Source organism: Ipomoea nil, unplaced genomic scaffold (genome assembly GCF_001879475.1).
Source record: "Ipomoea nil cultivar Tokyo-kokei standard unplaced genomic scaffold, Asagao_1.1 scaffold0202, whole genome shotgun sequence".
Lineage (NCBI taxonomy): Eukaryota > Viridiplantae > Streptophyta > Magnoliopsida > Solanales > Convolvulaceae > Ipomoea > Ipomoea nil.
Window position 1 is genome coordinate 391,977 of NW_017616630.1, and position 23,078 is coordinate 415,054.

General features: G+C 38.1%; 1 protein-coding gene across 1 annotated transcript; it reads right to left on the bottom strand.

Annotated features, from left to right (window-relative positions):
* Positions 1 to 20,034: 20,034 nt before the first annotated feature.
* LOC109189933 lies at positions 20,035 to 21,051 on the bottom strand. The gene has a single exon (XM_019340569.1). It carries the CDS (start codon positions 21,049 to 21,051, stop codon positions 20,035 to 20,037), a length of 1,017 nt encoding a protein of 338 aa, XP_019196114.1.
* Between the last annotated feature and the right edge of the window lie 2,027 nt (positions 21,052 to 23,078).

The window sequence follows — 23,078 nt, forward strand, 5'->3', positions numbered from 1 at the left end:
TCCTCAACGGGTGCATTTGAAATTTCTTCATCATGAGGAGCTCCAATCTGAGAGGAGGCTTTAACCGATCCTTTTGGCGTTGAGTCTTTAGGCTTAAGTGATGCTTCCCTTTTGTCATCACTTTTTGAGGATGAGGTTCTTTCGAGTAAGGGGTCATAATTGATTAAGAGAGGAGATTCACTGTCATAGTCCGGATTAACCTTATTGTTGTCATCATCATCATTATATCATCGTCATCATCATCTTCGTCATCAGCATCTTCTTCTTCATCATCAGCATATTCTTTTTCATCATCAGTATCTTCTTCCAGATCGTGTTCATCTTCGGGATCAATTTCTTTTCCTTCTTCACCTTTCGATCCACTTGCATTGCATCCTGGATCATTTTGATGAGTCTTTTCCAATTCAGTCTTAATCTTGGATAGAAGAAGTGCATATCGGAGTTCCTTATTCTCTTCAACAAAAGCTGAATCCAAAGGTGGTTTATTGAGCTCTATGCAAATAGGTGCCTTAGCTTTCCCGAGAGTGTGATTGGTCACTTTATAGGAATACACTCGTCGAATCGTCTCAAGACGTAGTGCTTCATATACATCTTTCGTGCCGATCCACTCCAAGGCAAATTCTTCTTCTCCCTTCATTGCTTCAGCTGTGTCAAGGAGAGTATCTAATGGAGATGTGCGCCACTTTTGCCATTGCATGACCCTATTGTAATCATTCTCCATTGATTCTCGAAGCAGTTAATCTCTTGATGGAGGGATTGGTGCAGCTTCTGGTAGTGTCACAACAGCTTTCGGGTCAACAGCTTTTTCAGTGATCACTCTTTCGTCCTCAACTACCGATGCAGGTTCTTGTGTCAGAATATTTGGTACCCTGCTCCGCAAGGGTAGGTTCTTGTGGGAGGGATCTTTCAGTGGGAAGTGTTGCAGCAGCAATCGGGTTGGCAATCACTTGTCTCGTCTCTTCTGGCAAGCAAGGTTCTTGTGGGAGACTTAAGTGATTGACCTCCGTATCCATGACAGTAGGTTCTTGTGTCGAACATGGAGGTGTTCGCTCTGCTGAAATGGGTTCTTGTAGATGGAGGCTTTTTGGAGAACTCGCATCTGAGGGAGATCTATGCTTTATTTTCTTGGAAGATTTCGACTTCTCTTCCCCCTTAGAAGATGCGCCTTTCGCCTTTTCTTTCTTCTTTGAAGAAGCTTCTTTCGTCTTATCTTCCCCCTGGGAAGATACTTCCTTCGTGTTATCTTCCCCCTGGGAAGATACTTCTTTCGTTTTATCTTCCTTTTGGGAAGATTCTTCTTTCGTCTTTTCATCTAACTTTGACGAAGGAGGGGGAACAGATTTTTCTTTTACAGGAGAGCGAAATTGTCCCTTTGATCTTTGCCCAAGATTGGAGAGAATGAGATTATCATCATCATCATAGGAATCCTCCACAATTACTGGATTCTTGGATGGAACAGGAGGTGTTTAGGTAGATCTTTCGTCCAGAAGCTCTGTTGCTGACTTTCGTGGAGTAGATGTTGGTTGCTCTTCAGGGACCTCTTTCGTCTTTACATGAGACGAACTCTTTTCTTTCTTCTTTCGTTTGGGCTTCGGTTGGTCTTTTTCTGAATCCTTCGCCTTTTTAGATTTTCGTTTGGATTTGACAAGTTCCAAAGGCATTTCCAATTCCAGAGCTTTTTGCTTGTCATAACCCGTGGGCTTGTACTTCATGTGACATGCCTTCTGGCCAGGTCTTATTCCTGCTCTGAGAGGGACATTCTTCGTGGTAAGGAGATGACTTACTAGAAATCCGTACCCCATCTTCTTCGAAATGTCGCCAGGGGATATTCTTTGATATGTGATGACATGGATAAGATTGTTGAAGATGGCCTTTGACCAATCTACTTTGTGTTCATTGAGAAATGCGTGCAACATTTTCAATTTATCCTTTGTCACGTCATCTGTACCCGATGTTTTGTGCTCTACGATCTTATTAAAGATATCAACTGTGAACTCGTAGTCCAGACGAAACCATTTCTTCTTTCAGGGCCACGTGATTACACTGGGAGCCTGCTTGTTTTTGATAAATCTGTAGAAGTCATTCTGATCATAATGGTAAAAGGCGAAGTTTGGCTTATATGACTCATCTCGTTGAGGAAAATCATAGGCTGCTCGAATGTCCTCTGATGTGATTGTCACATCCATTTGGTTGACCCTTGAGGATATGGTGAGTCCATCCGCAGACACACTTGCATTCAAATAGAACTGAGTAACATCTGTGGGAAACCAAAACGTGTAGAGATGAACTGCAAACCTATACAAATCAGTTTCTTGTAGAAGGGCGATAACTTTATCACAAAAGCTTCTGTCAATGACATATTCCTATAACCCATGTGCATCCCACATACTGCCACCAGCTATGAAGTCAGTCCGTGATTCAATGAAGTTAACGTCGTTTGTTGGGAAGGTGAATATCTCCATTGTATATGGTTCTTCAGGTTCGACATCAGAGGGTGTGGTTTTGGATTTCTTAGCCATTTGAGAGAAGACTGAGATAACATTGGTGAGAATATGGATTTGAGAGTGAAGATGAGGGAAAAGTATGAAAGACGGTATAAGGCTGGTTTATGTAGGGTTGACGAGGTTCTAGGGTATAGGTAAAAACGGGTGACCCATGTGAATTGTAGATGATTTGAATTTCGAAATTCAATCGGTTCCAATTCCACTAAAAGGGTAACTGATCTGGTGATAAAAATCTGATAAGATCAATTGCAGATCAATTTCGATCATTCCTCATTAAAGAGGAGAGAGAAAACCACTTGAGTACCCTTATGTGCATTAAATGCGGGTCAGATCAATCTGATAGAGATCATGGGGTAGTGGACCGGTTTTCTCAGCCACACGATGCCCACTGAGAATGTGCATTAACAGTTCGGATGAGCTAGATAAGATGTATCTTCTTGAGCACTGTAACACCCCGTGTTACAGCCTTCAATCCCTAATTAATTATTTAATTAATTCCTTTAATAATAATTAAAAAGAGATTTAATTTGGCTAGGATTCCCTTTAATTAATTAATGTGGTCCACCATGTATCATGGACCATTGCCTAAACTAGAGCCTTAAGCCTATTAGGAATAAAGTGAGTAAACCTTTTTACTAATCAGATTCTAATTAGGAGTCATAGACCTAATTATTTATTAGGAATGAAGAAAGTAGGCCTTTACTATTCAGATTATGATTAGGATTCCCTTTAATTAATTGATATGGTCCACTAGGGACCATGGACCCTTATCCCTAAACCAAGTCCTTAGTCCTATAAGGAATAGAATTAGTAAACACATACCATTCAGACCATAATTAGGACTTCTATATATATATATATATATATATATATATATATATATATATATATATATATATATATATATATATATATATAATGACATAGGAGGCACCTAGAAGTCACACCACAATAATTATCACCACACAAGAATTCCCAAAAGACTCCCCACCACCAAGCCTAGGGAGATCAAACAGATGGAAATCTTAGGGAAGAACCTTAATAGCCAAGGGAAGATTAATTAAGGCTAAGAGGTAACCCATGTCTTGACAAAATCTATTTTCTTTGTGATAATTATCTTCTTTGGCTTCTTCTCTACGCTAGTGTAGTGATGAATCGTTTATAATATTGATGATATGATCTTGATAATTGATGGGATAATTTTATGTGGGATCTTGATGATGATAAGAGGTTCTTGATGATTATGTGATGTTCTTGATAAATCTTGATGTTTCTTGTTGTTAAAAGATGAACTATGATCTTGATTATTTAAATATGATTAGAGCCCTAGGATGAATCGTGAAATTCATATTGTGGTATTCTTGATCTATTTGGGTGGGAATTCGCATGTTCGGGTGTTAATTATGCTTAGAAATCATGATAGGATATGTGATATTTGATTCTTGCTTTTGATCCGTTAATTGTCTACGTGGTGTCATCAATTGCGTTTAAAAGTGTCTAAGCATGGTTTCGGGTTCCACAAAGGATCCCGGGACGTTTATTGTGATAATGAGTCAGTGGGGGGTAGGGGAAACTCGCCACCTACCCGCTGCCCCATTCGGGCGTCGCCGGCAGCGGGCAGCCGGTGGGCAAGCGACTGCCCGCCGGGCAACCGCTGCCCCGCTTCTCGCCGCCAGCAGGCAGCCGGCGGGTGGTCCTCCACCTGCCGGCCACCCGCTGGTTTTCCCACATCGGGATGGTGGTTTCCTCCGTTTGATGTTTCCCCGACCCTCGTGGTGTCCCAACGGACTCCGTTTATCGTGCCTAATGTCTAGTTTGATGTTTCAGGTACCATTCGTAGGATAATGAGTCTTATATATATATCGCATGCTAGTTGAATTGGTATCCCGTTGGCCTAGGTGAAAGAAGTATGATCCCCTTAGTATTATTCCTAGTATGTGGATGACCATGCATAGATTTCATTATACGTTTTCTCCCCTTTCCCAATGTGTTAATATGGGTTTCATGTGCTTGCTATGTGTTATGTGTGCATGATACCCCAATTTGGTTGCGATCAAATTGGTTATTCCTGAGCTGCGGTTCAGAAGCTGGCTGCGGTTAGATTTACACTCTCGGGCTGCGGTCCACCGTTTGGTTGCGATCAAACGTTTTACATGAGCTGCGGTTCATATTCCTGGCTGCAGTCAGATGATCACTCTTGGGCTGCGGTCCACTGTTTGGTTGTGATCAAACATTATGATGAGCTGCGGTTCATTGGTCGGTTGCGATTGACCCCTTCGTGTTGCTATACGAGGCAGGGTGCTGCGGGGCCGTGTCAGAGCTATATGCGCTGACCCTCACGTATGGGCATGCGATTGGTCTTATGGCGCCAACAAAGTGTGCTTGTGTGATGAGTTGAATGATGATATACATGAGATGAAGTGAATCCGTGACCATAGGATATATGCTAGTATCTTTACATGCTTGGTTAGAACTGCTGAATGTGCCTATCCCATAGGATATATGCTAGTGTCCTTACATGCTTGGTTATAACTGTTGAATGTGCTTGTCCCTATTTGTCGAGTCTATTCCAGTTTTGAAACTAGAGTTTCCTAGGATATATCTTCCTGCTTCAAAATGACTTTTCTTATATCTATATATATATATATATATATATATATATATATATATATATATATATATATATATATGTATATATGTATATATATGCATATATATGTATATATATGCATATATATATATATATATATATATATATATATATATATATATATATATATATATACATATATATATATATATATATATATATATATATATATATACATATATACATATATACATATATATATATACATATATACATATATACATATATATATATATACATATATACATATATACATATATATATATATACATATATATATATATATGTATATATGTATATATACATACATATATACATATATACATATATATATATATATATATATATATATATATATATATATATATATATATATATATATATATAAATATATATATACTTATATGGTATTTCAACGCGTTAGAGTGGGTTACCGGCATCATTCGCTGAACAGATATATTTGGCTTTCAGGTACAGCTGATTTGTTCCCAGAGCGCGCTAGAAGAGCTTGGAGTAGATAGATAGTTTTCCTTTTTGGCCTGCGTGCCACAATGATGTATCGAGGATAATTAGTTAGTTTAGCTTGTGCATCTGAGTTCTCCAGCTCAGATGTGGCATAGCACCCCGTACTCTTATGTTTATAAATACTCTATTTTGGGATTTAATGAGAATTTACCTTTATTGTATAAGTTTTAAAAGTTTCAAAATTTCGGGGTGTTACAGTTGGTATCAGAGCCTAAGTTTGACCCTAGGATAAGATTCTTAAGACCAGACTTTAGGACATTAGGCTTGAACTCTAGGTATTTAGGAACATAAGATTCAGAAATCTTAGGACGCGCGGTGAGATTGTGAGCCTACCTATCATCACATAACCGCCCCTCACTTTATCCCTCATTAATTTAAAGAATTTCCCCCTTTGCTTATCACATCAAGGTAAGGGTACAACACACTAACTCTTTATTCCACATGCTTGCCCTAGAAATTTGTGATGTCCTTGCATGCCTTTACCTGCTTTGTTGCTTACCACTCTTTGATTATCATACTCGTTTATTTGCTTAAACATATGTTCCTAATTGATTTTAGACCAAGTTAGAAACCGCATATTATTACTCAACTATTTGATCAAACATGCGTTATTTGGATGTCTGTTGCTTGATAAAGTATTTTGGGACTTGCAATTAGTAATGTTATTCGAGCTCACTTGTCCTAACCATAATTGACCAATATAGTTAACTCACTAATAGCCCGATAAGTACTTACATAAGTTTGCATGAAATTTTGGGGAACATAGCTTTAATTAGGAAGGGGAAGAATGAGGTGTGTGATCCTTATGATGTCTACCGTGTCCCTTGTTAGTGTCATTATAATGTGATTTCCTAAGATTTTCCATGCATTTAAATCCATTTTATTGTTCATATAAGCATGAAATTGTTTGGCCTTAAATCTGTGCATTCTCGGGACTTTCCCGAAGTTATTCATTCTTCACAGTCACGTTCCAGTGGGGCCTTGGCAGGAGGTCGACCACCCACCACGTGCCCACTGCCACGTTCCAGTGGGGACTTGACAGGCGGTCGACCGCCCACCTCGCGCCCACTGGTACGGTATGTTTTCTTGATATCTCGTTTTATTGACCCATTGTGCATTTGTGTGTCTTCCTTAATACTTCTTATGTGTTTAACATGTAAATAACAATCTAATTCTTGAACATAAGAGTCGAATTATCTTCCTAATTGATTTGTTTATAAGTTACATAGAAATTATAGGGACTAATTCTACTTCTAGAAATCTAAATTATCGGGTACATTGCGTATTAAGTTTTAACCCGAAAGACAATATGAGTGAGACCGGGAGAAACCCGGGGAACCTAAACCAAGTGGTCATCTAGAAACTATCCTTGGAAAAATTATATTTCATCCCCCAAACTATCTTAAAACTATCCCTCTAGACTTTGGTCCATGTTGCATAATAGACCACAAGCCTCCAATGCCTTATTTAGAACCCTTGACCACTATGATAAGGTCCCCCCCCCCCCCCCCCCCCTAAACAAACATTTACACATAAATAGGTATATCACTACTATTCTAAATATATTTCCCTAAAAACTCTATTATATATATATATATATATATATATATATATATATATATATATATATATATATATATATATATATATATATATATGTATATGTATATGTATATATATATATATATATATGTATATGTATATGTATATATATATATATATATATATATATATATATATATATATATATATATATATATAGATATATATATATATACATATATATATGTATATGTATATGTACATATATATATGTATATATATATATATATCTATATATATGTATATATATATATATATCTATATATATATATATATATATATATATGTATATGTATATATATATATGTATATGTATATATATATATGTATATGTATATGTATATATATATATGTATATGTATATATATATATGTATATGTATATGTATATATATATATATATATATATATATATGTAAACCATATATATATATATATATATATATATATATATATATATATATATATATATATATATGTATATGCCTAAACCTAAGTCTTCCATGGTTGCGTCATATACGGTACACCCCTATATGCCTATATATTCACATATATATAGACTTGTGAACCCATAGAACATCCTCCCTTATTCATACATATTCATATAAATTGTTACAGTCATATTATATACAATAATATCCCTTAGCCCCAAAACCATACACATGTACCCTAGCCATGATAATCTTATATGCATCTATGAGTCTGCACTTAACATATCCTAACCCTAAAATACCATTCCATACAAATTACATCACTCTTGTACACACATATCCTGGAATAGCCCTAATTCTATATTTCCCCCTCGCATGACCTCCCTGTTACCACCCCTACCTTCCCTAGGTAATTAAAAACTTTAGTCTCATCATCAGGTCACCAATTGATTTAGGAATTAGCAATCAAGGATCTTCAATCCTAAGTTGTTTAGGTATCCTGGTCTCCTAGAGGTAAGATTTATGCCTACCTAAAATTTATTTACCACCGGGATAAAACTAATTTTCCTAAGTAATTGTGCGGTCAAATTCTATTAAGATTTCTCAAGATAAACCTTTTAGTATTTGAGAACCTATGCTATTTTACTCGTAAAATATTAAAGGATGTTTGTATGCGAATTGCATATCCCAATTATAGGTGGAAATTTATATTTTCATATGTAATACACATAGCTGGCACGTTTATGTCAAAACACACACTTACACGCATTCATGTATATACACAAAGCATGTTAGACAAAACTATATGTTACAAGGCATCCCACTATGCATATATACAATATTATTAATTGCGAGCAATCTGTATACAAGCACCAATACTTGTTATGTGATTACCCACCATTATCCATGGTATGCAAAATAAAGATACTAATTCTACTGTCTCCCCAGAACTTATTTACCACATGAGAAGCAAGAGCCTCCCTCCTAAACTACTTAAAACCCTTCCTCAAAATCTGATCTTCGCTATTTGAATAATTGTTATATGATCTATGACTTTCCTTAATTTATATAACAATCATTTGATTATGACACGATGTTGAGTACACGAATTTAATTGTTAATCATGCACTAGTTTAACATGTTGAATAATACATACGTGTGTTTTATGATTTCCATAAGACTAGTTATTATTTAACAACTTGAAATATGTACATATGTGCTTTATAATAATTATGTGACTATCCGAATCTGCACACACGTAGTATTTGCCTCTTAAATAGGTACATAAATAAACAATCGGTGCAACTTGTGATACTACGTGTTAAATCATTATAAAATTAATTACACAATGAACATGCCATGTGTAAAACTTCTATGTTATGTTATCATTCATCCATAAAATTAACATAATGTGAGTTGCATATTCATAATCTTATTATTTGATGCATTTTGCTAGCACAATAGTTAGGCTTAAACCCAGTAAATTTATATGTGTATATGTATATATCTCCCGTATAATATTTTCTTTATACTAATTAGGGCTCTTTACCCCAAAATGATTTCTAAGCTTCGGGAACGAAGCTTCTTGTAAGGGGGGAGAGTGTAACACCCCGTGTTACGTCCTTCAATCTCTGATTAATTATTTAATTAATTCCTTTAATAATAATTAAAAATGGATTTAATTTGGCTAGGATTCCCTTTAATTAATTAATATGGTCCACCATGTATCGTGGACCCTTGTCTAAACTAGAGTCTTAAGCCTATTAGGAATAAAGTGAGTAAACCTTTTTACTAATCAGATTCTAATTAGGAGTCATAGACCTAATTATTTATTAGGAATGAAGAAAGTAGGCCTTTACTATTCAGATTATGATTAGGATTCCCTTTAATTAATTGATATGGTCCACTAGGGACCATAGACCCTTATCCCTAAACCAAGTCCTTAGTCCTATAAGGAATAGAATTAGTAAACACATACCATTCAGACCATAATTAGGACTCCTAGATATATATATAAGGACATAGGAGGCACCTAGAAGTCACACCACAATAAATATCACCACACGAATTCCCAAAAGACTCCCCACCACCAAGCCTAGGGAGATCAAACGGATGGAAATCTTAGGGAAGAACCTTAATAGCCAAGGGAGGATTAATTAAGGCTAAGAGGTAACCCATGTCTTGACAAAACCTATTTTCTTTGCTATAATTATCTTCTTTGGCTTCTTCTCTACGCTAGTGTCGTGATGAATCGTTTATAATATTGATGATATGATCTTGATAATTGATGGGATAATTTTATGTGGGATCTTGATGATCTTGATGATGATAAGAGGTTCTTGATGATTATGTGATGTTCTTGATAAATCTTGATGTTTCTTGTTGTTAAAAGATGAACTATGATCTTGATTATTTAAATATGATTAGAGCTCTAGGATGAATCGTGAAATTCATATTGTGTATTCTTGATCTATTTGGGTGGGAATTCGCATGTTCAGGTGTTAATTATGCTTAGAAATCATGATAGGATATGTGATATTTGATTCTTGCTTTTGATCCGTTAATTGTCTACGTGGTGTCATCAATTGCGTTTAAAAGTGTCTAAGCATGGTTTCGGGTTCACAAAGGATCCCGGGACGTTTATTGTGATAATGAGTCAGTGGGGGGTAGGGGAAAGCCGCCACCTACCTGCTGCCCCATTCGGGCGTCGCCGGCTGCGGGCAGCCGGCGGGCAAGCGATTGCCCGCCGGGCACCCGCTGCCCGGCTTCTCGCCGCCGGCGGGTGGTCCTCCACCCGCCGGCCACCCGCTGGTTTTCCCACATCGGGATGGTGGTTTACTCCGTTTGATGTTTTCCCGACCCTCGTGGTGTCACAACGGACTCCGTTTATCGTGCCTAAAGTCTAGTTTGATGTTTCAGGTACCATTCGTAGGATAAATGAGTGTTATATATATTGCATGCTAGTTGAATTGGTATCCCGTTGGCCTTGGTGAAAGAAGTATGAACCCCTTAGTATTATTCCAAGTATGTGGATGGCCACGCATAGGTTTCATTATACGTATTCTCCCCTTTCCCAATGTGTTAATATGGGTTGCATGTGCTTGCTATGTGTTATGTGTGCATGATACCCCAATTTGGTTGCGATCAAATTGGTTATTCCTGAGCTGCGCTTCAGAAGCTGGCTGCGGTCAGATTTACACTCTCGGGCTGCGGTCCACCGTTTGGTTGCGATCAAACGTTTTACATGAGCTGCGTTTCATATTCCGGCTGCGGTTAGATGATCACTCTTGGGCTGCGGTCCACTGTTTGGTTGCGATCAAACATTATGATGAGCTGCGGTTCATTGGTCGGTTGCGATCGACCCCTTCGTGTTGCGATACGAGGCAGAGTGCTGCGGGGCCGTGTCAGAGCTATATGCGCTGACCCTCATGTATGGGCATGCGATTGGTCCTGTGGCGCCAACAAAGTTGTGTGATGAGTTGAATGATGATATACATGAGATGAAGTGAATCCGTGACCATAGGATATATGCTAGTATCTTTACATGCTTGGTTACAACTGTTGAATGTGCCTATCCCATAGGATATATGCTAGTGTCTTTACATGCTTGGTTATAACTGTTGAATGTGCTTGTCCCTATTTGTCGAGTCTATTCCGGTTTTGAAACTAGAGTTTCCTAGGATATATCTTCCTGCTTCAAAATGACTTTTCTTTTATATATATATATATATATATATATATATATATATATATATATATATATATATATATATATATATACTTATACGGTATTTCAACGCGTTAGAGTGGGTTACCGGCATAATTCGCTGAACAGATATATTTGGCTTTTAGGTACAGCTGATTAGTTCCCAGAGCGCGCTAGAAGAGCTTGGAGTAGATAGATAGTTTTCCTTTTTGGTCTGCGTGCCACAATGATGTATCGAGGATAGTTAGTTAGTTTAGCCTGTGCATCTGAGTTCTCCAGCTCAGATGTGGCATAGCACCCCGTACTTTTATGTTTATAAATACTCTATTTTGGGATTTAATGAGAATTTACCTTTATTGTATAAGTTTTAAAAGTTTCAAAATTTCGGGGTGTTACAAGCACGCTTTACATCCGAAACATAACATATTTTACTTCACATGAAGATACGAGTTCAAAAAACAAATAAAGTTTCGTGAACTCAAACAGAACATACAACGAAAGTACATGATACAGCCCAAGAGATGATTATTACACGAAACATAGATATTAGACACTTGACTGCATCTCTCGTGATTCAAACTGCACGAGCTTTCATTCTTCGTCATTCCTCTTCTTTCGGGCATTTTCAACATTTTCTTTCTTAATGATCTTGAGAGCGAACATTTCATCCACGATCTTCTCGTGATCAGTTCCCATAGCATCTCTGGAGAGTCCTCTCTTTTCCGTGGCATCCATTTCAGCTTTGACTCTTGCTTGAGCTGCAGCGTATAGTGCTGTGTATTTCTCCTCAGTTTTGAGCTGAGGTGCTAGTTCCACAAGAGTGAAAAATCGAGAGGGGCTCGAGACTTTGGCGACTCCTTCCCCAGAGGATGATCCTTCTTTTGGAGAATTATGGAGTTCATGAGATGGGTTGATCGCAAAACGTACTTTCTTCGTCAGATCCTTGTTTGGAATGCGCATTTTCTTCCCTTTGTCCATGAAGATAGGTAGAACTCCGAACTTGATGAATTGTGAGATGAGTAATTCTATTTTGCACATGATATCTCTTTTTATAGAGAATGAGTTCATCAAAAGGCGTAGCCATGAATGACCAGTCACTGAGATAATTTTCACGCTTCATCGAGGGTAGCGGGAATATAATCATTTCCAAGAGAGTACGGCTTGGTCAGAGATATTCGTTTAGGAACGAGACTTGTGAAGTCAAACAAAACAAATAAAGTTTCGTTCAGCACTTATGTAAGCTCGGGTAAGAACCATTAAAACTGAGATAATATTATTTCTTAGAAAGGAAGGTTGATACAAGATAGGAAACATATAAACTTAGATCAATTTTTCTTCCTTCCTTCTTTCTCATGCTCGCTTGGCTCGACTTTTGGCTTCTTAAGTTCTCCCCACATCCTTTTGTACCACTTCCCAGTTCTCAGAAAGTTAGAATCTGAAGACGAAGCAGGTCCATCTTCGTTCAAGTTTGGCTCACATTTGGGTTGTTCCTTCAAATAATCGGAGTAGTCTTTGTCAATGTACTTATTGGGCTGAACAGTAGGGGTTTCCTCTTTTATTGGAGGAGCGTCTTCAGGTTCTTCAACAATGTAAGCAGCCATTTCATCATACCGAGATGATTCGTTGTCAGAAGAGACTTCTAAGGGAGCTTGAAGACCATTTCCAGGTAGAGCTGTCAAAACGGGCCCAACCCGTCGGGTTGGGCCCGTTTAACCCGTATTTTACAGGGGTTGGGTTGGAGGATTTTCAGCCCGTCCCGTTTTCAACTCGTCCCGTGTAACCCGTGGGGGATATGGGTTATACAAGTTGGCCCGTGGGTTACACGGGCCGGCCCGTATAACCCGTATCCCCACCCACCCCACTCCCAAATGTGTTGTATAATTGGGTATTTTATTAATATGTAAAAACATTATTAATAATAAAACTTAAACCTTTGACCTTTTACTTAAGTTATCAAATTATTACTATTGAAACCAATTACACTAAGAACACATATTGAACATTTTAATATAATTATATATATCTATTTACATCATTCACAAGCATTACTAAATATATATCTATATTAATTAATACAATTAATTGTATCATTATGTTAATATTAATTTAAAGTTTATTAAAGTTTATTTATTATATAAACTACATAAAGTAATAAATTATATATTTTATAAACTTTATAACTTAATAGTATATATTATAATTACAAATAAAAAATATTACATGTAAAATATATTAGTATTAAATATAAATTAAATAAATTATAATTACATATTAAAAACTAAAATCTAATTTTATATGTGTATATGTTATATGTGTGTATACATATTTGTATATATATAAATATACATATTTATTTATCATGGTTAATGTAGTTTATTGGAAATAATCTTGGTTACTAATTTAGAGGTCATGGGTTTAATTCTTAAGCAATACAATAATAAATATTTTAATCATGTAAATTATAAAAAAAAAAGAGAATAAACAGGCTGACCCGTTTAGCCCGTCAGCCCGTCCTACACGGGTTGGGTTGGGAAAATCCCAACTCGTGGGAAAATGGGTTGGCCCGTCCCGTCCTGTTTCCAGTTGAACCCGAGACGGGCCAGCCCATATCGGCCGGGCTGGCCCGTTTTGACAGCTCTATTTCCAGGGTAGAGGTCTCCTTGCTCTTCCCTGATTTTCCTCGCAATTTCTCTTTGCTTTTGAGAATCTCTTCTAGTGAAGGGCTTTTTAGGATACATATTGGAGATTGAGATAGAAGAATAGAGAAGGATAGGTCCTCTTTTTATAGTCACGTTGAACAGAGGTATTGATGCGATACTGCATGCAGCATTCAATGCTGTAATTAATAGCCATAAATTTCTTCAACTGACCATTAATTTCGTAAAGGACTTTGACCAGATATTTTCAAGAAGATGATGATTCCAAGGTCAGAGATCAGATTCCAAAATGTACAGATATCAAACAGTTATGGTTCCGTGACAGAGATATGGTAATCAATGTTTGTTCATTGATGAAACACTTAGAAGAGTTAGTATCAATTTCTGTAGATTTTGAACCATATGAGAGCCTGTGCATACACTTTAAGAAATGGTGCATGTGTAATAATTCCATCTTTGACCAAAAAGGATATTTTTTGACATAATAGAAACAAGGTCAAGAGGACAATCAGTAACGACAAATAAGAACAGAGAATTGCATTAAACGAGATCAGGAAGAGGTACCCAAGCCTTACAGATAATAATTAAACAACATTTAAAGAAAACGATAAGGCATGTGAAGCTCCAGACGAGTCGACTCATCAGTCACATCTGGCAAGTTTTCCGTGTTCGCGTATTCATCCAGTTCCTCTAAAGAGAGGGTGGGCATAGTCGAGTTGATTGGTGACTGAACTTGAGTATAGTCTTCATAGGATTCTCACTCTTTTGTGGAGCTTCAGGAACGGGATACCAACGAAAGGTGGGTGATGAGTGCTTGTTTGCACTTTTTAAAACCATTTTCCTTTCGGTTGCCAAACGTTTGGCTTGCTCCAGACAAAAAGCTTTCTTGGCCTGAGATTCGTTGACAGTATTGTCCAGAATCTCTTTTTCTTTCAGGGTAGCCGTGTTTGGCATGGAGAATGTTACGTTGACCCTATCACCATCTTCCACTAGTTTCAAGATTGTGGCATTTGTGAGTTTGCTTGCTTCCAGAAGATGGTGATCACGCCGAATAGCTCGTTTCTCGGCTTCGTCCATCTTTCCTTTGCCCTTATCCATACCTGCAAGTGTTACTCACTAAAATACTAGATTTGTGAGTAAAATTCATTGAAGGGGGTTCTGATTTATGTGCAATGGTTGCGTGCAGATATGTTCAAATGATTTTAGATGACAATGTTAGATTTCGTGTTAAAATCAGAAAATTCGAGACATAGGATTTCAATAATAAATATAAACCATAAAAACACGAAACTTATTTAAGATAAACATAACCACAACTTATCAAAGTGACCTAAGATGATTCGTTAGGTCTTTTTCTTCTTGCTGCTAGCTGTGGACCTAAGAGGGGAGGGCATTTTCGGAAGAGTGCTTGATGGTGAGTAGTTGAAACTGTCACTCCTTTCTAGCATACTGTCCACACTGGTATAAACTATGGTGTTGCCAACCGAGTGAAATGATTCATGTGATTCGTGTTCCGTTGGATCACGAAGGAGATTTTGCAGATATTGTGAGCTTGCTAGAAATTTGTTTAGGAGGCCCTCGTCTTCAAGAGGATAATGGAAGATTTCAGTGTCTTCTTGTTTCTTTTCTGTGATTGTCGTTTTTGCTTCATTTTTTGTGCTCATACCTACAATCACAGATTACTCGAACAGAATTAATTAGAATAAGAGGTTAGGGTGAGTTCATTGTACCATCCCTTGTCCGTTTATATAGCTCGAGATTTATTGCGTGACATGTTGGATAAGTTGCTTCCTTTTTGTCTTCCCGAGATATGCTTTATGGAATCATTTCAGGAATCTCTGGTCTTTTACACTTCTTAACACGCCAATGTGTTATGTCAACTCAATCATTCCAATCTCATGTCGAAGTGTAGCAAATCTATTCTCACATAGTGGTTTCGTGAGTATATCTGCCAATTGATCATCAGTATTAACATATACAAGGGATATGTTCTTTTTCTCAACATGGTCACGAATAAAGTGATACTTGATATTAATATGTTTTGTGCGAGAGTGCAAAACAGGATTGTGCGTGATTGCAATTGCACTTGTATTGTCGCACTTAATTTGCACTTCTCGTGCTTTTACTCCATAATCTTTTAACTGATGGATCATCCATAATACTGTGCACAGCAGCTGCCAGCTGCAATGTATTCGGCTTCAGCAGTGCTAGTTGCAATAGAGTTTTGTTTTTTGCTGAACCAAGATACAAGTCTTCCCCCTAGGAACTGGCAAGTTCCTGAGGTACTCTTTCGGTCAATTCTACAACCAGCAAAATCAGCATCTGAATAGCCAATAAGATCAAAAGAATTTCCTTTCGGGTACCAAAGTCCTACACTTTGGGTTCCCTTTAGGTATCTTAAGATTTTCTTAGCAGCACTTAGATGACTATCTTTCGGTTTTGATTGAAATCGTGCACATACACCAACTGCAAAAGAAATATCGGGCCTGCTAACTGTAAGGTAGAGAAGTGACCCGATGATCCCACGAAAGTTCTTTTGATCAACATCTTTTCCCTCATTATCAACATCCATTATGAGGGATGTGCTCATAGGGATTTTTGGCTTGATTGATGAATATCCCTTCCGGACATTGCTTAACTTGCAAGCCGAGAAAATAGTTCAATTCTCCCATCATGCTCATCTCGAATTTGCCTTGCATAAGGTTGGCGAATTTTTTCACACAAATCTGGATTTGTGCTTCCAAATATGATGTCATCAACATAGATTTGAACTAGTAGGATATAATCATTGTTTTTGATATGAAAGAGCGTTTTATCAACAGCTCCTTTCGTGAAACCACAGTTGATAAGAAAATATGAGAGTGTATCATACCAAGCTCGTGGAGCTTGCTTTAATCCATATAGGGCCTTTTTGAGATGATAGACTTTTTCTTGTTCACAATCAATAGCAAAACCTGGTGGTTGCTCGACATATACTTCTTCTTCAAGAAGTCCATTAAAGAATGCACTTTTGACATCCATTTGATAGACTTTGAAGTCTTTGTATGCTGCATATGCTAGAAACATTCGAATAGCTTTAAGTCTAGCTACGGGGGCGAAGGTTTCATCAAAATCAATTCCTTCTTCTTGACAGTAGCCTTTAGCAACAAGACGAGCTTTGTTCCTAACAATGAGTCCATCTTCACTCAGTTTGTTTCTAAAAACCCATTTGGTTCCAATGACGTTTTGATGTGTAGGTCTAAAAACAAGTTCCCATACATTGTTTCGTTCAAATTGATGAAGCTCTTCTTGCATGGCTATCACCTAGTCAGGATCACTTAGAGCTTCTTCTATGGATTTTGGTTCTATTTGAGATAAGAAGCATGCCATCATATTCTCATGAATGTTAGCCCAAGTTCTTACTCCTTGGATGTTTCCTATGACTTGATCAGGAGGGTGATCTCTTAACCATCTAAGATCAGGTTCAAACGAACTTTGCTGATTTTGTACGTCCATCTCAGGAATATAGGGTAGCTCAACATAAATCATGGGTTCAGAGGTTGCTTGGATATCAAGAGCATTCTGTTGCATGCCATCACCTTCTTGAGCTAAAGCTTCGGGTTCAGAGGGCTTCAATTGATATCTCGTGTAGGAGGATAGAATATCTTCACCGTCTGAACTTTCTTCTTCATTTGGTTCTTGAGAGCTTTGATTCGGATTGATAGATGATTTAATGCCAATAGGATTTTTCTCAGATTTCTCGTCGAACTTGACATGTATAGATTCCTCGATAACCATTGTTCTTCTGTTCAGAATCCTGAAAGCCTTACTTACTGAGGAATAGCCCATGAACAATCCTTCGTCCGCTCTTTCGTCGAAAGCTTTCAGATGATTCTTCCCATTGTTGTGAATGAAACACCTGCAACCAAAAGCATGAAAATAACCAACACTAGGTGTCTTCCCTTTCCATAGTTCGTATGGAGTTTTGTTGTGTGACTTGTTGATCAAGGACCGGTTCTGTGTGTAGCATGCTGTGTTTACAGCTTCGGCCCAAAACCGCTTTGGTAAGCCCGAATGTGCAATCATTGTTCGTGCAACTTCTTTCAAAGTTCTGTTCCTTCTTTCGGCTACTCTGTTTTGGTGAGGAGTTCGTGCTGCCGATAATTGATGAAAAATGCCATTTTGTCCACAGAAATCTTTGATAACTTTGTTAACGAATTCAGTTCCTTGATCTGATCTTATTCAGATAATCTTAACTTCCTTTTCTGTTTGAAGCTGTCTCAAGAGGTTTGGTAGAACAATCTCTGTTTCATTCTTTTTCTTCAAGAAGAGTACCCAGGTATATCTCGTGTAATCATCTACCACAACGAGAGTATACTTTCTTCCACTTAGGCTGGCTGGATCAACTGGTCCGAAGAGATCCATATGTAGAAGATTTAAAGGTCGAGAGTTTGCATCTGTATCTTTGGATTTGAAGGATGATTTGATTTGTTTCCCTCTTTGACACGCTTCACATATCTTGTCTTTCATGTAAGTTGCTTTCGGTAAGCCTTTCACGAGATCTTTCTTGGCAAGCTTGTTGATTGTCTTTAGATTTAGATAACTCAACTTGTTGTGTCATTCCTGGCTTAAATCTGCATTGTTCTTAGCAACAAGACAAACGTTAGTGTTAGATGAATTCCAAGAGACTACGTACATGTTTTTCTTTCGTTGTCCTGTTAGAACAGTTTCACCATCTCTCGTGCTGATTATACTGCATTTGCTTTTTGAGAATTCAACTTTGTAGCCTTTGTCACAAAATTGACTTGTGCTTAGAAGATTGAATTTTAGCCCTTCAACATATGATACATCTTGGATAGTTATTCCCTTTTTGATGATGTCTTCTGTTCCACAAGTTTTGCCACTAGTTTCGCCTCCAAAGATAACTTTGGGTCCGCCAACTTCTTTAAAGTTGCTCAACATTTCTTTGTCACCAGTCATATGTCTTGAGCATCCACTATCAACATACCATATGACTTGTTTATCCTGCAAGAAAGATTATACATTTTTAGGTACCCCTTGAGTTACGGGTCCTTGAAGGTTAGATGTCAACTTTGGGATCCACATGAACCTAGAGTTTCCTTGACTCATCCTTGGTCCTCTATATCCATTAGATGTACAATAATCGTAAATGATCTTGGCGAAGGTTTTAGCATTGTATCTCTCTCGAAAGTATTCTGCTGGAGGATTGTGATACTGCTCGAAATAATTAGTTTGTTTACGCAGATGTATTTTCTCAAATTCTTCTCTTGATAGAGGTTCTGGGTAAACAAACCAATCTTCCTCTGATGGCCCAGTCCATCCATTGCCATATCCAGATCTTTTGAAGGATATTTCGTTTTGTCTGATCTGTCCATTTCTCGAGATTCCTTGAGTAGGATTCTTTCGTGTAGATTTCGAACGATATTTCCTCTGATTAACATTCGACATTTTCCTTGATTGAATATCCTTATAAGGCTGACCATTTTTATGGTGTAGATTTGTCCTTTGCCATTTGGTCCATTCCTATTGACATATCTATGTCTAGGATTGCCTTCGAAGGATTTCTCAATTCTAGGTTCCACAATTCGTTGTACAGCCTTTCCTTTCGGTTGGCTTGTTGATTGTGGCATATCGATACTGTTATCTTTCGTCATAGGCTCAGACATCTGGGTAGGGCCTTGAACAAATGGTGATTGAAAACTCTCTTGAGAGTGAGCATTAGTGGATTTGTTCAAGCCGGTTTGTGAAGAGGAGCTGGGGTCAAAACCAATTCCCGTTCTTTCCCCGGGCAATTTTGATCCGTTCTCCATTCGGTCCATTAGATTGGACGAATTGTTGAATGAATTCAAGGTCTCACGTAATTGTTGCTCCCTCTTTTCTCTTTCTGTACACTGCTCTTTCAAAGCGAGAACATTTTCCTCAAGTTGCTTCTTAGCAATGGCTAGCTTTATGTTCTCAATTCAAACTTGCCTTAGCGCATTGTAGCTAATCATAAGCCGAGAGTTCTCCTCTTTCAATTTAGAGTATGTGTTTTTGATTATTTTGAACTCCCTCATCATTTCGGTAACTGATTCATTGGAAGCTTGACTCCTTACAGAACTAGACTCTGCTAAATAACAAGAGGATGATTGTAAAGTTACCTCATCATCATCGGCCATAAGGCATAGCTCATCTGACTCTTGGCTGAACAGACACAGCAGCCCTTTTTCTTCTTCAGTACTGTCATCATCCGAACTTGAGCTTGAGGAACTGCTTTCGGCTTCAATATTGTCAGATGTTTCGTTTACTACCATAGCTTCCCTTCTTCTTTCGTTTCTGGAGTTCGATGATTCTAGCTTGTCATTTCTCTTGTAGTTTTCTCCAGTTTCTTTGGATGGGTTTTTGGTAGTGTTGCTATCCTGATGCTTACTGACAATTGGATGAGGACAGTTTGCCTTGAAATACCCTGGCTTCCGACAGTTGAAGCATAGCAATTGCGAGTCTGATGTCTCTTGCTTTGAGGTTTGAGGTGAAATCTCGTGTTGCCTTCGGTGTCCCGAGCGATGACAATCTTGGAAGTTGTTCTTCCACATAAACCTGTTCATTTTCCTAACAAATAGAGCATATTGTTCATTAGATAAAAAATCACAAGAGTTAGATTTTGACCTGTTTGATGTTGATGCTTGCTGGTTGGCCACAAGAGCCACATTTCTTGTTTCGGGTTCATCAGCATCCTTTGGTTCATGCTCAAACTCGTAGACCTTAAGATCACTGAAGATCTTGGCTGTGCTTGTGGTCTTCATGTCTCGGTGATCTCTCATTGCTGTGACCTTCATCTCCCAAGACTTCGGTAGGCCACGAAGGATCTTCAGGTTCTTTTCTTTTTCGGATAATTCCTTCCCGAGATCAGACAGATCACCCATGAGGCTGGCGAACCTTAGTTCCATATCTGTGACAGCTTCATTCGACAACATCTTGAAGTCCTCAAACTTCTTCATGGCCACTGTCAGTTTGTTGTCCTTCTCTTGTTCATCTCCTTCACCAGGTTCATCAGAACATTCCAGATCTCCATAGCATTTTTGCATTTTCGGACTCTAGGGAACAAGGAGTCGTCGAGAGAGTTGTAGAGAATGTTTCGTGCTACATTATCCAGGTTCGATCTTGTTCTTTCCTCCGAGGTGAGTTGACACTTCGGCTTTGGTATCATCTGATCAGCACCTGCTCCTTGTGCTGCAGCTTGTGTATTTGCCATCATGATGGTGATTGGTCCTGTGGTTATTACATCCCACATTTCGTCATGTATTGCTGAAAGAAGAGCATGCATCCTGATCTTCCAATCATCAAATTTGGAAAGGTTAAAGGCAAGCTTCTTTGTATGATTAGCATGATCTTTTTCCATTTTTACGAAAAATGTGCAAAGCTGAAAATATGCAACTTTTTCAGAAAACTTTTTGATAAGGGATCTACCAGGCAGTAAATGTAAAGCCTTTACCGATCAAGGTATTGGCTCTGATACCACTTGTTGGTCCTGGTAGGGTTAGAGCGAGAGTCTAGAGGGGGGGGGGGGGGTGAATAGACTCTTTTCAATTTTCGGCAAATATCAATCTCTCGGGGTTGTAACGCAGCGGATAGATTAAATTAGTTTTAATTTCTTTGCACAGTTTGAAGTTATAAAGTAACTTTCGGTTTCAGACGAATGATAATGCAATGCTTGAAAAGTAAAGAACGAAAGTAAGAGGATAGAGAGACGATAGTTTTTATAGTGGTTCGGCCAACTTTGCCTACTCCACTCTTCTTCCACAACTTATGGAAGGTTTGCACTATCACTCGTTAGTACAAATACACACAAAAGCTTCCTTGATCACTAAGCCGGACAGCTTCCTGTAGATTTTTAAACTCCGCGAGTTTACTCCGCCTCTATCAACGTCTTCTTCAGAGTTGAGGTTGGTAGAAAATGTTTTCTGATTTCTCCAACACGGTGAAGTCTTGACTGAGTATGGATGACTGCTTCGTTCAAGATGCAAGACTTCTTCAAGGTGGAAGATGAAGATTGATGAATTTCTCTAAGAAATCTTCACGCCTTGAAAACTGGTTCGCAAAAGCATGGTAAGTAGATGAGCTTATACAAGAGCTTTTGTTTGAGAATAATGATCGAGTGAAAAGAACCAGCACCTTCTAAGTTGATGAAGGTGGGTATTTATAGGTGTGGAAAATTTCATCCGTTGGAGGGAGATGAAATTTCAAACCTATTATCCAGTGGGTAAGGACCGGGGAGCTTGGCGCAATAAATGCTCCATTAATGCGGCTTGTACCATGTAGCCGTTGTAGACATAAACAACCTTAGGGTTTTTGTCTTTTAGCTTCTGAAGAATAGTACAACTTCATTTAATACTCCTTGGTATATGTGTCCCACATTTTAAGGTCCTTTTGTCTCCATGATGGTTGATCAACTCAGACAGTAGAGACATTCTTCTCGTTATGGAAGAGAATGAGTGTCTTAATAAATCTTCATAAAGGTTACTGTCTTGTCGAGATGGTTGACAACTTGAGGTGATCTTTTGTTGTTGAAGCTTTGATTTCGAGCTCTTTGTTCCTTTTCGCTTTGGCAGACCTAACTAATGATCATAACTCGATTTTCGTGTGTTTGTCTACCTTAACACGAATTACAGGATGAGTTATGGCAACTTTCATCTAGAATGAAAGCAGCGATGGAAATAATGAAAGTTAGGGGTCTACATTCTAAGTTACATTGGTATCATCAAAATCCTAATACAAGTGTTCCTAGCATACCATTCTTCAAGGTATTGCGCAAGGTGAATGGATTCGTTTGGGACGATGAATGCCGAGCGGCTTTCGATGAATTGAAGGAATATCTCATGTCACCCATCGTAGTATCGAAGCCAGAGCTCGATGAAGAGTTAGACGTGTATCTCACCGTATCCGATCGAGCAGTAAGCGCAGTTTTGTGCCGAACTGATCCGGAAGGGGTCTAGCGACCGGTGTACTATGTGAGTCATGCGCTCCA